Source organism: Tamandua tetradactyla, chromosome 7, assembly GCF_023851605.1.
Source record: "Tamandua tetradactyla isolate mTamTet1 chromosome 7, mTamTet1.pri, whole genome shotgun sequence".
Classification (NCBI taxonomy): domain Eukaryota; kingdom Metazoa; phylum Chordata; class Mammalia; order Pilosa; family Myrmecophagidae; genus Tamandua; species Tamandua tetradactyla.
This window is the reverse complement of record NC_135333.1, coordinates 104790304-104803750: the sequence shown is the minus strand read 5'-3', so window position 1 is coordinate 104803750 and position 13447 is coordinate 104790304. Positions and strand designations below refer to the sequence as shown.

The following is a 13447-nucleotide window of genomic DNA, read 5'->3' as shown; positions in this document are numbered from 1 at the left end:
ATTACTCTCTTTATTTCTTCATGTGGCTTCAATCTCTTGTCTATTGTTCTTTCCTTTCAGCCTGCAGAACTCTCATACTTAGTATCTCCTATAGGGCTGATTTAGTGGTGATGAACTCTCTCAGTTTTTATGTCTAGGATTGTCTTAATCTCTCCCTCATTTTTTTTTTTTAATATTTCTATTCCTTTTATTCAAAATGACCTGGAACATAAGTGGCAATATAATAGCACGTATTAATTAGGCATTTTAGGTACATGGGTGTTTGTTGTACTCTGAACAACCTCTCTGAATTTTTAAGACTTTAAAAACCATTGTTTTATTTACTTGAGCTAAATTGCAAGCTTCCCTCTACAGTACTGCCCTGTCAACTTCACCTCTTTGGCTGAAGCCACCGGAGTTTCCATTTTCCCTGGTCTGTCACATTGTCCTATTTTCTTCCTACTTGGCCCCTTTTGCTGTTAGTAGGTATCCTCCTTAATTGCCTATTAATCATCCATCCCTCACTTTTATCATCAGAATATAAGCTCTATGAGGGCAAGGACTTCACTTGTCTTTTGTCTTGGCTGGATTCTAAGCATGAAGAACAGTTCCTGGTACATAGCAGGGGACTCGCTGAAAGAGTGAATGTTGAATTGGAAAGAAAAGAGCAATTTGCAGCCTTAGTTCTTTTAATAGCGTCCTGCAGCAATGCCCAGCTTCCTTTCAGTGTCAAAACCAAAAATTGTCTCACTTTTCAGAAAGGAAAAAGATGAGGTTATCTACTCTTCTTTCATATTCATATTACTGCATCTTTCCTGCTTGGGGGTGGGGCAAGGGGGCGGCAGTAAGGAAGAGCTCTTCTGAAAACCTCACTAGGACCTAGCTCTACTAATTAGCTTTCCAAGTGACTTGACAACATTTTCTCATGGTTCAGAATTTTCCTCTTGAAAGCTTGCTCTGCTTTTGGCCCAGGAGACTCAAGTCACTCAAGGACTCTTGTTCTTAAAGGTCCCAAGTACCCCTCATTTCTCTGAATATTTAAAAACCTATTTAGAATAAAATAGGAAACTTTTAAAAAAGCATAATACTGTGATTTTTTATGACTTGAAATAGAAACCACATCATTTGCTAAAAATGACCTTTTTAGCAGTCTGTAGGGCTTTAGTTACTTTTTTTTTGAGAAGCGGCAAAGTTTTGGTCTTTAATATTTAGCAAATGTTTGTATTAAGATTTAAAGACTATTTGCTTAAAACATGGATCATTTTTTTCTAAATATTTTTATTGTGGTAACATATATAGAACATAAAATTTTCAATTTTAACAATTTTTAGGTGTATAATTTGGTGATATTGATTACATTTACAATGTTATACTACTATTACCACCAGCCTCTCTTTTGTTTTTTGTTTTTTTATATTTTGTAAAAAATAACGTATGTAACAAAAGAGCAATAAATTTCGAAGCACAACCCAACAATTAGTTGTAGAACAGATTTCAGAGTTTGGCATGGATACAGTTCCACAATTTTATGTTTTTACTTCTAGATGCTCTAAGATACTGGAGACTGAAACAAATATCAATTTAATGATTCAGCAACCATACTCATTTGTTAAACCCTACCTTCTCTGTATAATTCCACAATCACCTTTGATCTTTCTCTCACTCTTTAGGAGTATGTGGGGTATGCCCATTCTAACTTTTTCATGTTGGAAAGGACTGTTGATAACATGGCAAAGGAGGGTGGAACTAGTTGATGTTCAGGAGAGGCTTGCCCCTCTAGAGTTCAGGACTTAGCTGGCCCAGGGACCCATCTGGAGGCTGTTGATTTCTGGAAAGTTACCCTAGTGCATGGAATCTTTGTAGATTCTTATATAATACCCTAGGTGTTCTTTAGGATTGGAGGAATGGTTTTAGCTGGGATTTGGTGAGCTATGATAGGTAGCAATGTCTAACTGAAGCTTACATAAGAGTGACCTCCAGAGTAGCCTCTCAACTCTGTTTGAACTCTCAGCCACTGACGCTTTATTTGTTCCACTTATTTCCCCTTTTTGGTCAGGATGGCATTGTTGATCCCACAGTGCCAGGGCCAGGCTTATCCCTGGGAGTCGTCTCTCGTGCTGCCAGGGAGACTTATACCCCTGGACGTCATGTCCCTAGTAGGGGGAGACTCCCTAATTTTTTAAAGCCACATAATCCTTTTAATTACAAGAAATCATCACTATCTATATGGCATCCTATATATGCTGTTACATACCACATAAACACATTCATCTTATTCCTAAGGAAATGTTTGTTAAAATAACAGACCAAAAGCTAACCTTCAAGCCAATCCCATAATCCAGCTTTTCCGAGCCAGTCGTGCATAGTTAAGGAAACCAGTAGGACAAAGAAACATTACATACATTTTAGAACATAGTTTGCCAGAACAAGTCCTATATATGAATGCCAGCCACCTGGGACACATTTAGTATTCATATTTTAGGCAGCATCTTTTATGCAAATTTTTAACCATTCTCATCAAGCACAAGTTTAGTTTGAAATTCAGGTAAGAATTGACACTTATATCAGGCAAATGTTTTATGTAATAACTCAGTTGTTTCAACTCAAACACCAGTTTTTAAAATCAATCTTAGTTTGTAACTCAGAAGTGCATTTGCCCTATGCAAAAAAAAAAAAGCTTAGAAAAAGAAGTCAACTAGCAGTATAAATCAGATCAAGATGAGGCAGACTTCAGCCTAGTGCCCGAAATAGTTTTTTATCTCACAAAATAAGACTGCATTCTTCTAAAGCAATCCTCTAAGCTGGCTTTTATTCTGCTGTATATTCAAGTCTCTTAACTCTCACTAAAGGGGAGAAAGAAAAAACTAGTCTTACCAAAAACTTTCTACTTTTTTAGTAGCCAGTTCTTCTTATTTTAGTTCATTATGTAACTCAGAAGTGCATTTTTTTCCCATTTGATAACAACTTTTTTCCACTGTTCTCACAGCTGTTGAAATAGAGCCCCAATTTCTTTTTCCAAAGAAACACCCACTCTTCTGATGTCATGCCACTTATAGGAATGGAGGAATGGACCGCTGCCGCATTTCCTTTAGAATACAATGCTTGGCTGAGGAGTCCACTTCACCCAGCCAGGCATTGAGGAATCTCAGCCCAGCCTCAGGAATTCAGTCAGAGGGACAGGAAGGGATGCACCCTCCTGCGGGTGCCTGAACCTACCTTTTCTGACCCATGATGGCTCAGATCACCCTGGAAAAATCTAAGGATCGGATTTTGTCCTTGCAAGACCCACAGAAGAGGTGTCCATGACCCTGGGATTTCTCATCAGTCTGCAGAGTTTGTGAACTTGAAAGATTTTAGCCAGAAAGTGTAGGCCCTGCTGAACACATCCTAGAAAAAGGTGTTCAGAGATGTGATGCTGGAGAATATTAGTCATCTGGTCCGGTGGCAAAGACATCTGGTCTTCAAATCAGATACACTTTCCCACTTGAAGCAAGGAGGATAACTGTGGAGAAAAGGAATTGGAGTTTTCCAATCCCAGCATTCAGGCAGGGAAAGTGGTCTTAACAAACAAGAAATGCTATCCATGCAACATATCTGCAGGAAAAAGACACATCTACCATCATGTCATTGAAACAGAATTCTCATACTAAAAAATAATAGCATTATGTGTAGTAAATTGCCAGAAGATTTTACTCGCAGAGCCAGTAACTCAACAGATGATACCTCACAATGAAAAGATACTCTACTTCAGCAATCTCATTGGAAAAGCTCTCAGTGACCAGTCATCTGTTAATAAACAAAAGCAAATATGCACTGGAATGCCATTCATGTGGGCATTCCCCATTCATGTGGGAAAGTCTTCATTCAGTGTTCTTCCATGAGACGACATGAGTACAGTAGAGAGAGACTCTATGAATGTTACCTTTGTGGGAAAGTCTTCACTTACCATCCTACCTTTAGAAAACATCAGAAAACTCACTCTGGAGAGGTACCATCAGATATTTATGTGGGGAAACCTCAGTATATTTCTGTGATGTTAGACAACATGACAAAACCCAAACTGGAGAGAAACCCTATGAATGCCATACATGTGAAATGCTTAAGTCAATATTCTGACCTTAGATGCAACGTGAAAACTCACACTATAAATGTTTTGCATATGGAAGCGATTTCAGTCTTTGAGTGAACTAGAAAAGTCACACACTGAAAAAACATTGTAATCACTCTGGTACAGTTTTAATTTATCCTGACTACCGAGTCAATCTAAGCCAATTTATACTGGAGAGGATCTTTGTAAATGTCATCTACATACAAAAGTAGAATGTCTGATGATATACATCATGAGAGAAATCATAATATATATGTAATGAATGTGGAAGACTCTTCATCCACTGCTTCACCTGATAGACAAGTCTTTACCAGAGGATGAAGCCCCTTGAGAGAGGGCCAGGTAATACATGCTGGAGATGTTCTTCATGAAAAAGCACACAAAATTACTTATTCACACAGCAGCTTGTAGGGCAAGTGTGAATACAAATTGTATAAAATTCTTACTGGTGTCATGAATGAAGGCATATCTTCAGTGATTACTCATTCCTTAGTATTAATATTCTTATGCTGAGGAATCAACAGTCCTAAAGTAAATTTAGGAAAACCTTCAGTTGGATTTCACATCAGAAAATTCATAGTGTTAAATAAAATCTTTTATATGGACTTTTAGCACTCAATTCAGCAGAGTCAAGGATTTTGAACAAGACTTACTATTTAAATTATGTAGAATAACACTGTAGAATTGTGGCATGTCATTGGTATTATGCTGCATGATGAATTTTGTAAGAATTAATATGAAGTGAGATTAATTCTATAGATTAGTACTTGCATATTCGTAAGCATCAAATATTATTGCTGAAAATCTAATATGTTGGCCATGTTCCAGCTTTGTTTTTATGGATTTCTAAACACAAATATTTAAATCTATCAGAACATAATTTTGAATGTTAACTCAAATGCTTATAATATAAAATTATGAATCTTAACCACTAGTTTAGTTTTATATATGTTCGTGGCAAGAATGAAAGCAAACTTGGATAAATAATACCACTTAGAGGTCGAGTCTTATGGTACATAAACACTCCTCTTTTAAAGTACCATTTTATTTTGCCAAAAAAATTTTAAGAGATTTAAAATGAAACTATCTTAAATAAAATCAAACACACCAAAGAAAAAAGGCTATGTTCTCTTTGGTACCAGTAGCTCACATACGCGAGTAGTCACTTCAGATTCCCTAGAATCTATAATGAAGTCCTGTAGAGTTTTAATTGTTCTGAACTATCTTTTCCTTTAATTAAATCCTTCCTATTTTTAACTATAAGTAAGCCAAGGTTTTCTCTTTGGAAATCTTCAACCTCAAGAATTGTTTGATTTTGTGACACCAGGGTCACAGGTATCACAGCATCCAGAAAGTCACCAGCCGTACATGCAGACCACAGGAGAAGGAAAACCTGACTCAGTTTCATTTCACCTCTGCCCCCAAATGACATGTCTCACCCCTATCCTGGATGCTGGATGAAAAGACTTAGAAAACATGCCTAGGTCCAGCCGCAAGAAAGGGAAAGTACGCTGGGGAAGCCGGATGAACCAGTGCTGAGTCAGCTGGGACGAGGGCACAGGTCACTGGCTTCTCCCACCTTCATGCTGGGCCCTGAGTGGGCCTCTTGCTGTACCCCACTCCCACCTTCCCCGGTGACCCTGGGGCAACAGCACTTGCAGCAGCCACACAAAGGTCACCACTGCTGCCCTACCCCCATGGGCCATCCCTTACCAGGCCCTCTCCCTAATTTTTTTTTTTTTTTTTTTTGCATGGATAGGCACCAGGAATTGGACCCAGATCTCCAGCATGGCAGACAAGAACTCTGCCACTGAGCCACCGTGGCCCTCTCCCTAATTTTTGAAAGAATTTTGCTGGAAATAGAATTAGTGGCTAGCAAAATTTTGCTGTCAAGCACTTTAAATGTGTCATTCAACTACCTTCTTACCTCTGTGGTTTCAAATGTGAACATCGATATCTGATTCTTTTGAGGTCTCTTTGCATGTGATACATTGCTTCTGTTTTGTAGATTTCAGAATTTATCTTTGACATTCAAATTGATAACCTGTATGGGTTTATCCTGTTTGGAGTTCATTGAGCACCTGGGATGTGCATAGTCATGTCTTTTGTTAAATTAGGAAAGTTTTCAGCCATTACTTGACTCTTCTCTTTCTGTATATATTACTACTCTTGATGGTATCCCACAGGTTCCTCAGGCTCTGCTTACTTTTCTTCATTCTTTTTCTTTCTGCTCTTTAGACTGAATGATTTAAATAATTTTATCTTCAAGTTCTCTGATTCTTTCTTCTGCCAGCTCCAATCTGCTGTTGAACCCCTCTGGAATTTTTAATTTCCTTTACTGTGCTCTTTAGCTTTGTTTGGTTCCTTTTCATAATTTCCATCTCTCTATTAATATTCTGTTCGTGTTCATTTGTCATTTTGTTGATTACTGTCAGTTCTTTGTCCGTATTTTTCTTTAACTCTTTGAGCCTATTGGAACTGTGGTTATTTGGAACCATGTACTCCAGAAAAAATGTTCTTAAATTTAATCCAGTCCTGTGGATATGAACCCATTATAAATAGGATCTTTTTGGTTTTTTTTTACTTGGGCAGGCACCAGGAATCTAACCCAGATTTCTGGCATGGCAGGCGAGAACTCTCTTGCTGAGCCACTGTGGCCCATCCATAAATAGGATCTTTTGATGAGGCTACTTCAGATAAGTATGGCCTACCTCAGTCAATATGGGGCTTAATCCTTCTACTGAGAACTTTATAAGTAGAATGAAATTCAGACAGAGAGAAAGGCACGGAAGCAAGAATCTGAAGGTCAATGGAACCTAGAAGAGAAAGGAGAAGCCAGGAAAGGCTGCCATGCACACTGCCATGTGACAGAGGAGTCCAGGGCCTAGGATTACAGGTAGCCAGCTCCAGAGTGCCAGTCTTTGCAAAGAAAGCACTGCCTTAATGATACATTGGAGTCTTTTCCTAGCCTCAAAACCATGAGCTGTTAAATTCCCGTTGTGGAAGCCAATCCACTGTATGGTGCTTACATGAGCAGCCAAAGAAAACTAAAGTAAGGACCATTTTTTAAAGTTGTTTTCTGGTATGTCCTAGGTTGGATCTTCTTCAGTGATGGTTTCTAATGCTTTATTTAACCTCCTTAGCCTGGGCCCTCGATTCCTGTTTTTTTTGTGTTTTATAATCTTGTTGAAACCTGTACACTTATATTTTAATGTTTTATTGCTGAAATTTTGACTCTGCAGTCTGTTGTATCAAGCTAGTGTTATAATCAAGTTTTTCTTGAATGTCAGGAGTCAACAAAAAAAAAAAAAAGAAGAAGAGAGGAAAAAGAGAAAGTACTGTTTCCAATCTTTGCAGATCGGCCTGTGCAAGTGTTTTCCTTCAGTGTTATCCATTCAGTGGATTATATGAAAATAGCTCTAGGCCCAAATATATGGGGCCTTCCTAATTCTTTCTGGACATATATTTTGTACTGGGCATCTCCTTGTGGCCCTAAGAATTCCTTCATTTCTATTGTTCTGAATGCCCCCCTTCCCTTGGAAGCAGTGTCCTCACAGTCCAGGGCACTGCACCCCATGTCCTATACCCAGCAATCCCTTACCCCAGGTGGCACAACTTGACTGCTTTCCCACTATATTCTGAAGGAGAGTTCTATGAGCTGCCTTCTGTATATGCAGGGCAAGTTCTGGGAGGCAGATTCCTCAGGCCCTACCAGATAGACTGGACCAGACATATGTGCTCCCAGCCTGTGCATGAGAGCCACTCTGCTTCCTCTGGTACCAAGTCCAGGGATATGCACTGGGAGTGTGTACAGAGCTGGTGATGAGTGTGGGAGGGGCCTGAGATCCAACCACTTTTAAACATTTATATAAATATTGTATAATATAACATTTATACATTCGTATAAAACAAAGAGAGGAAAAAGCAATAATTTTCAAAGCACTTTTCAACAAATAGTTACAGGACAGATCCCAGAGTTTGTCATGGGCTATGATACATCATCTCAGATTTTTCCTTCTAGCTGCTTCAGAACATTGGAGGCTAGAAGGAATATATATATATTTATCATCACAACTTACTTTTTCTTTCTTTTTTTGTGAAAAATAGCATAAATTTCAAAGCACAGTACAACAATTAGTTGTGGAACAGATTTCAGAGTTTGGTATGGATTACAGTTCCATAATTTTAGGTTTTTAATTCTGGCTGCTCTAAGATACTGGAGACTAAAAGAAATATCAATATAACAATTCAGCAATCATACTCATTTGTTAAACCCTACATTCTCTGTATATCTCAACCATCACCTTTGATCTTTCTCTCACTTTTTAGGGGTATATGGGCTATGCCCATTCCAACTTTTTCATGTTGGAAGGGGCTGTCGATAATATGGGGTAAGGGGATGAAACTAGCTGATGTTCTGGAGAAGCAGGGCCCTCTGCATTTCGGGACTTATCTGGTCCAGGGACCCATCTGGAGGTTGTACATTTCTGGAAAGCTACCCTTGTATATGGAACCTTTGTAGAATCTTATATAATGCCCTAGGTGTTCAAAAAAAGTCTTTTGGCTGATTCGGCCCTCATCCTGTTACTGCAGTCCTTTAACTGTTTTCTAGAGCCCTGAGAAAGATGTTTCTGCCAGCTTTTGCTGGTTGTTCAAAGCTTCTGTTGGGGAACAGAGCCCTGAAACTTCTCACTCAGCCATCTTGATCATGGAGGTATTTGTCCCAGCCTTGAAAATTTCTTTTCTGCTCTATGCCTTAAACTCCACATCTATTCATTTGTCTGTTTATTTATTCTTGCCACCTGGACATTTCTGAACAAATCAGGCATTTGTCTTGAATTTAGGAATAGTTGGCATCAAACTAATGGTATCAAACACTGAGAGCTATTTAGTAGCTTATGAGACGTTTTCAAGTAATAAGTTCTCAAGGTCTCTGTGTTTGTTTTGCAGGTATAAATCTGCGCATTTATTCTAGGTTGAGAAAATTTGAAAAAAATGGTATAGGTTCATTAACTTTATGGTTGGATCAAGAGACAACCCCCAAAAGATCCATGGGTGAGACGTGGGAAGGAACATCAGTGTTATAATAGCAGCATCATGATATGCTTCTTGGAGGAATCTGAGGCAAGAGCTTTCTGAAAACAAGCATAGTTTGTGTACTGAGAGCACTGCTAAGAGAAACCAGACAGTTACCAAAGAAAGGAATAATTTAATGTTCTTTATCTTTGTTTTATATATATATATATATATATATTTTGTGTGTGTGTGTGTACTTTTGTCGTGTTCATGTGTTTGTCATAGTGCACTGGAATCTGAGGGCCAGATCTGGGAGTTAACCCTTTAGCCCTCACAATCTCTCCAGGTCTTCACTTTAGAGATTGAGGTCTGTTGTAAGTCTGTGACTCCCAAAATATTAGTATTTACTACATTGGGGAGAATAATTTGTTTGTAGATTCCCTTGGTGGGAATCTTCTTTCTCTTTACTTAAAATTAACTCATTAGAAAAACCTGTTGGTTTCTGTTAAAAATTTTGGAGGCATTTAAATGTGTTTTCTTACCTATTATTTCATTTCAATGTGTGGATCTTGGTAAAGAAGGGCTAAAAAGAGTTAAATCGTGAACCCTATTTATAAATCTCTACTTAAAGAAAAGATATATGTGGATTATTATTAGTAGTAGTATTATTGCCTTGCTTTATAGGTACATGGTTTGTTTTGGAATTTCTATATAGAAATAAAACCTTTTGTTAACTCAGAAAATATTTGCCTTTCTAAAATTCTATATTGTTTAGGTCTTTCTTGAAAGGCTTCTAATTGTGACCAGTTATAATCTAAAATTGTTTCAGTTACCACTGGCCATAGTCTACCTTTCCAGCTTATCTGTTTGTCATCTTCCTACTCATACCCTATAATCTGGAAATGCTAGACTAGAGCCACATGTTTTACATTTATCTTCACCCTACCTCATGCCACTCCAGATGTTATTCCCTCTACTCTTTCTGCCCTTCCCTTGGGTAGACTTTATTCCTTTGTGTCTTAGTGTATTTATGCATGCTAGTAACTGCCTAGAATGGCCTAGGTTCTTTCCCTCTAACTGGCTGGTTCTTTTAGACTTGGCTCAAACTGCCTATAGGGTCTCAGCAAATTCATCATTTGCTCCTTTGTGATTCTGGAGCACCATATAGATCATTCTGTTCTTATATTCGAGACATCCATTTACTTGTTTATTCAGCAAATAATCATTTGGCACCTAGATGCTACCAGCCGTGACCGTGACCTGAACAAAGCCCCTGCTCTCCTGGCTCCTACATTCTGGAGCAGATGCTCGTGTTCTTCCCTGGGTAGGTGAGCTCCCATAGTGCAGGGGGTCATGTGCTCATTGTCTGCCTCCTCACTGATTACCCCAGTGAGCCTGGTACCCAGTATTAGTAGTTTTCTATTGTTGCTGTAACAGATGACCACAAATTTTTGGCTTAAAACAACACAAATATATTATTTTACAGTTCTGGAAGTCAGAAGACTGAAATGGGTTTTACTAAGCTAAAATCAAGGTTTAGCAGGGCTATTTTGGAGGCTCTAGAGGAAAATCTGTTTCTTTGCCTCTTCCAGTTTCTAGAGGCTGCCTACATTCTTTGTGACTTCTTCCTTCATCTTCAAAGGCAGCAGGCAGCAACTTCAAATCTCTCTTAACTATGACCTCTTCTTCTGCTCCCTTTTACATTTTTTTTGCCTTTTTTTTTTTTATTAATTAACGGAAAAAAAAAAAAAAGAAAGAAATTAACCCAACATTACCTTTTACATTTTAAAGAAACTTTGTGGCTGCAGGGGGTCTACCTGGATAATCCAGGATAATCCCTTTATCTATGGTCGCTGACTAACCTAATCCCCCCTTTCCACATAACCTAACATATGCCAGGATCTTGATTAAGATGTGGATATCTTTGGTGGGTGCTGCTAATCTGCTGCCATACCCAAGAAGCTCAGTGAATGAATGAATCTGTGAATGCATGTAAACTCCCAGAGAGTGGGAGCCAGTACTGTACTAGACACATAAAAGCAGAAACAGGTAAACGTCTCTGACCTCAGGGGTGTCAGCTGAACTGAGGGGGTGGTGATTGGGAGAACTCCAGCTCTCTCTTAATTTCTCAGATTCAACATCTCTGACTCTTGGAAACTTTCCTGGATGTTCCAGATTAAGATAGGGCTCCTTATTTTGTGCTCCCAAAGCACCCTCTGTAGGTATACTCATCAAATTTGTGATGCTAGTTCAATAAATGCCCTTCTGCTACGTTTTACAAGTGATGAGGGCAATAAAACAGGCTTGTTTTATTTGTCACTGTGTAGTACTGGGCAGAGTGCCTGGCATAAAGTAAATGTTAAAATTTTCATTGAAAGAAAGAAAGAATAAATGAAGAATTAGAAGTGTGTAGAATTTAGAGAAGAGATAATTTGGCCATGATACAGAGTAGGAGGATAATGTCCTGAGAAAAATAAATTAACTTCTCTCTCAATCTGATAACTGAGCTGTGACTCTTTTTCTCTATCTAGGAGAGGAAACCGTTCTGCCTCTTGTGACACAGGACTCTAATTCCAAAGCTCGCAGGGGTATTTTACGAAGAGCTGTCTTTTCTGAGGACCAGAGAAAGGCTCTGGAGAAAATGTTTCAGAAGCAGAAATACATCAGCAAAACAGACCGAAAGAAACTTGCCATCAATTTGGGACTAAAGGAATCACAGGTATTAATAAGCAGGAAGATACCTACTGTTCCTGAATATACTGAAATCTGTTCATTTGTCAAATGTTTATTGTACTTGGCATTGTGTTGGTCCCCAAGATTGAATTGAAATGATTTTCACAATACAATAATAAGTGGAAATATATGTTACAATTCCTATTTGGAAACGGGTCCATTTAACAGTAGGTCTAGGTTTTCACCATCGGACTGATTAATTCTTTCCAATGAAGAGAAATGCTAAGGATATGGCGCTTATTTTACTAAATTGTGTGCTCCGTATTCAGAGCAGCAGGCTAATAATCCCTTACAAAAGCAGGAACCAATTTTCCTGTCTTTCTCTTAGTTTCAAATTCAAAATCAAAGCATGGATAGATGACTCATAAATACCTCTTAATGGACTTCATTACTTTGGGCTTTGGTTTTATATCAAGTACAGTTAAGTAAATTCACATTTACAAACCTTTCTTGTACAATGATGTTTCATATAATTTTGAGTGAGACTTTTTTGGACCTTTATGGGAGTGCAGAGTATTTCATTTAAAGGTTCATTTCATTTTATACTTATTATAAATAATTTATACTGTAAAGCATGGGCATTTTCCTATTTAATTTTTAACATCACCATATGAAATAAATACCATAATTGTTCCCATTTTCAAGGTGAGGAAATGCAGAGAAATGAGTATAGATCCAGTGTCACATAGTGAAGCTCCTTTGGAACTGGCCTCTCAACTTGTGCAACCTGACTCTGAAGTTTGTGCTATCAACCGAGAGCCACCATCTACAGTTGTGCAGAATATTCACTGCACAAGAACACCTAGCCAAGGAAGCCAGTAGCTGCTGAAATGCAGCAGGTACTTTGCTTGCCAAACTGGGATTCCTTGTGCAAGGCTGTATCATCCTGATTTTTAGAATTAGCATAAAGGCATTGAAAGGCTAGCAAAAGCTCTGTCTTAACCTCTATGCTCTTATGTTCTTTCCTCACTACAAATGACCTGGTTTCTGACCTTGGACCTTATTAAAACAATTATTATTGGATGAAGATTTCCTTAATCTTGCTTCCTTTCCTTAGAGAAGTTATTTGTTGTCCTGCCCAGCCCCCTCCCATCATTGAGTAGGAAGCAGTATGTGGTGTGGTAAAGGGTAATTGGTAACAATCAGTCAGTCTATGCTCTCCTCCCTGTGTAGTACTAATGGTTCCATAACAGTAATAAAGGCAATCGACTGTTCTTTGCTTCAGTTTCTCAATAAAAATGGGAACAAATTTAGGTATTCTGCCTGTATCACAGAGCAATATTTTTGTATATAATAGATGAATTAGTAGTTATATCTTGATGGTCTCCTATGTGCAAGACACTTGAAAGGCAGAGGAAATATTGACAAATATTGATTAATATACCTGCACCCAAGAACCTTATCCACCCAATTGGGAAAACCAAACAGAAGTTTTGAAAAGTTAAATAACAACACACAACCATAATACAGGGGATGTCACCTAGTAGGTTAGATTTTCTGCCATCTAAAGGAGGTGGATCAGTGGTCCTCAGTGTTATGTGTCTCTCTGGACCCTTATGTTAATCCCTATCTCTGGAAAGGATAGCTGTGTGACTGGGCCATATATGCCCA

General features: G+C 38.3%; 1 protein-coding gene across 1 annotated transcript in view; it reads left to right on the top strand.

Moving 5' to 3' along the window:
• DBX2 (developing brain homeobox 2) overlaps positions 1-13447 on the top strand; it is a 47922-nt gene that overhangs the window by 22168 nt on the left and 12307 nt on the right. Inside the window, exon 3 of the mRNA XM_077167957.1 lies at positions 11635-11822. Coding sequence (XP_077024072.1) covers positions 11635-11822 — 188 coding nt within the window. The remainder of the gene's footprint in view (positions 1-11634; positions 11823-13447) is intronic.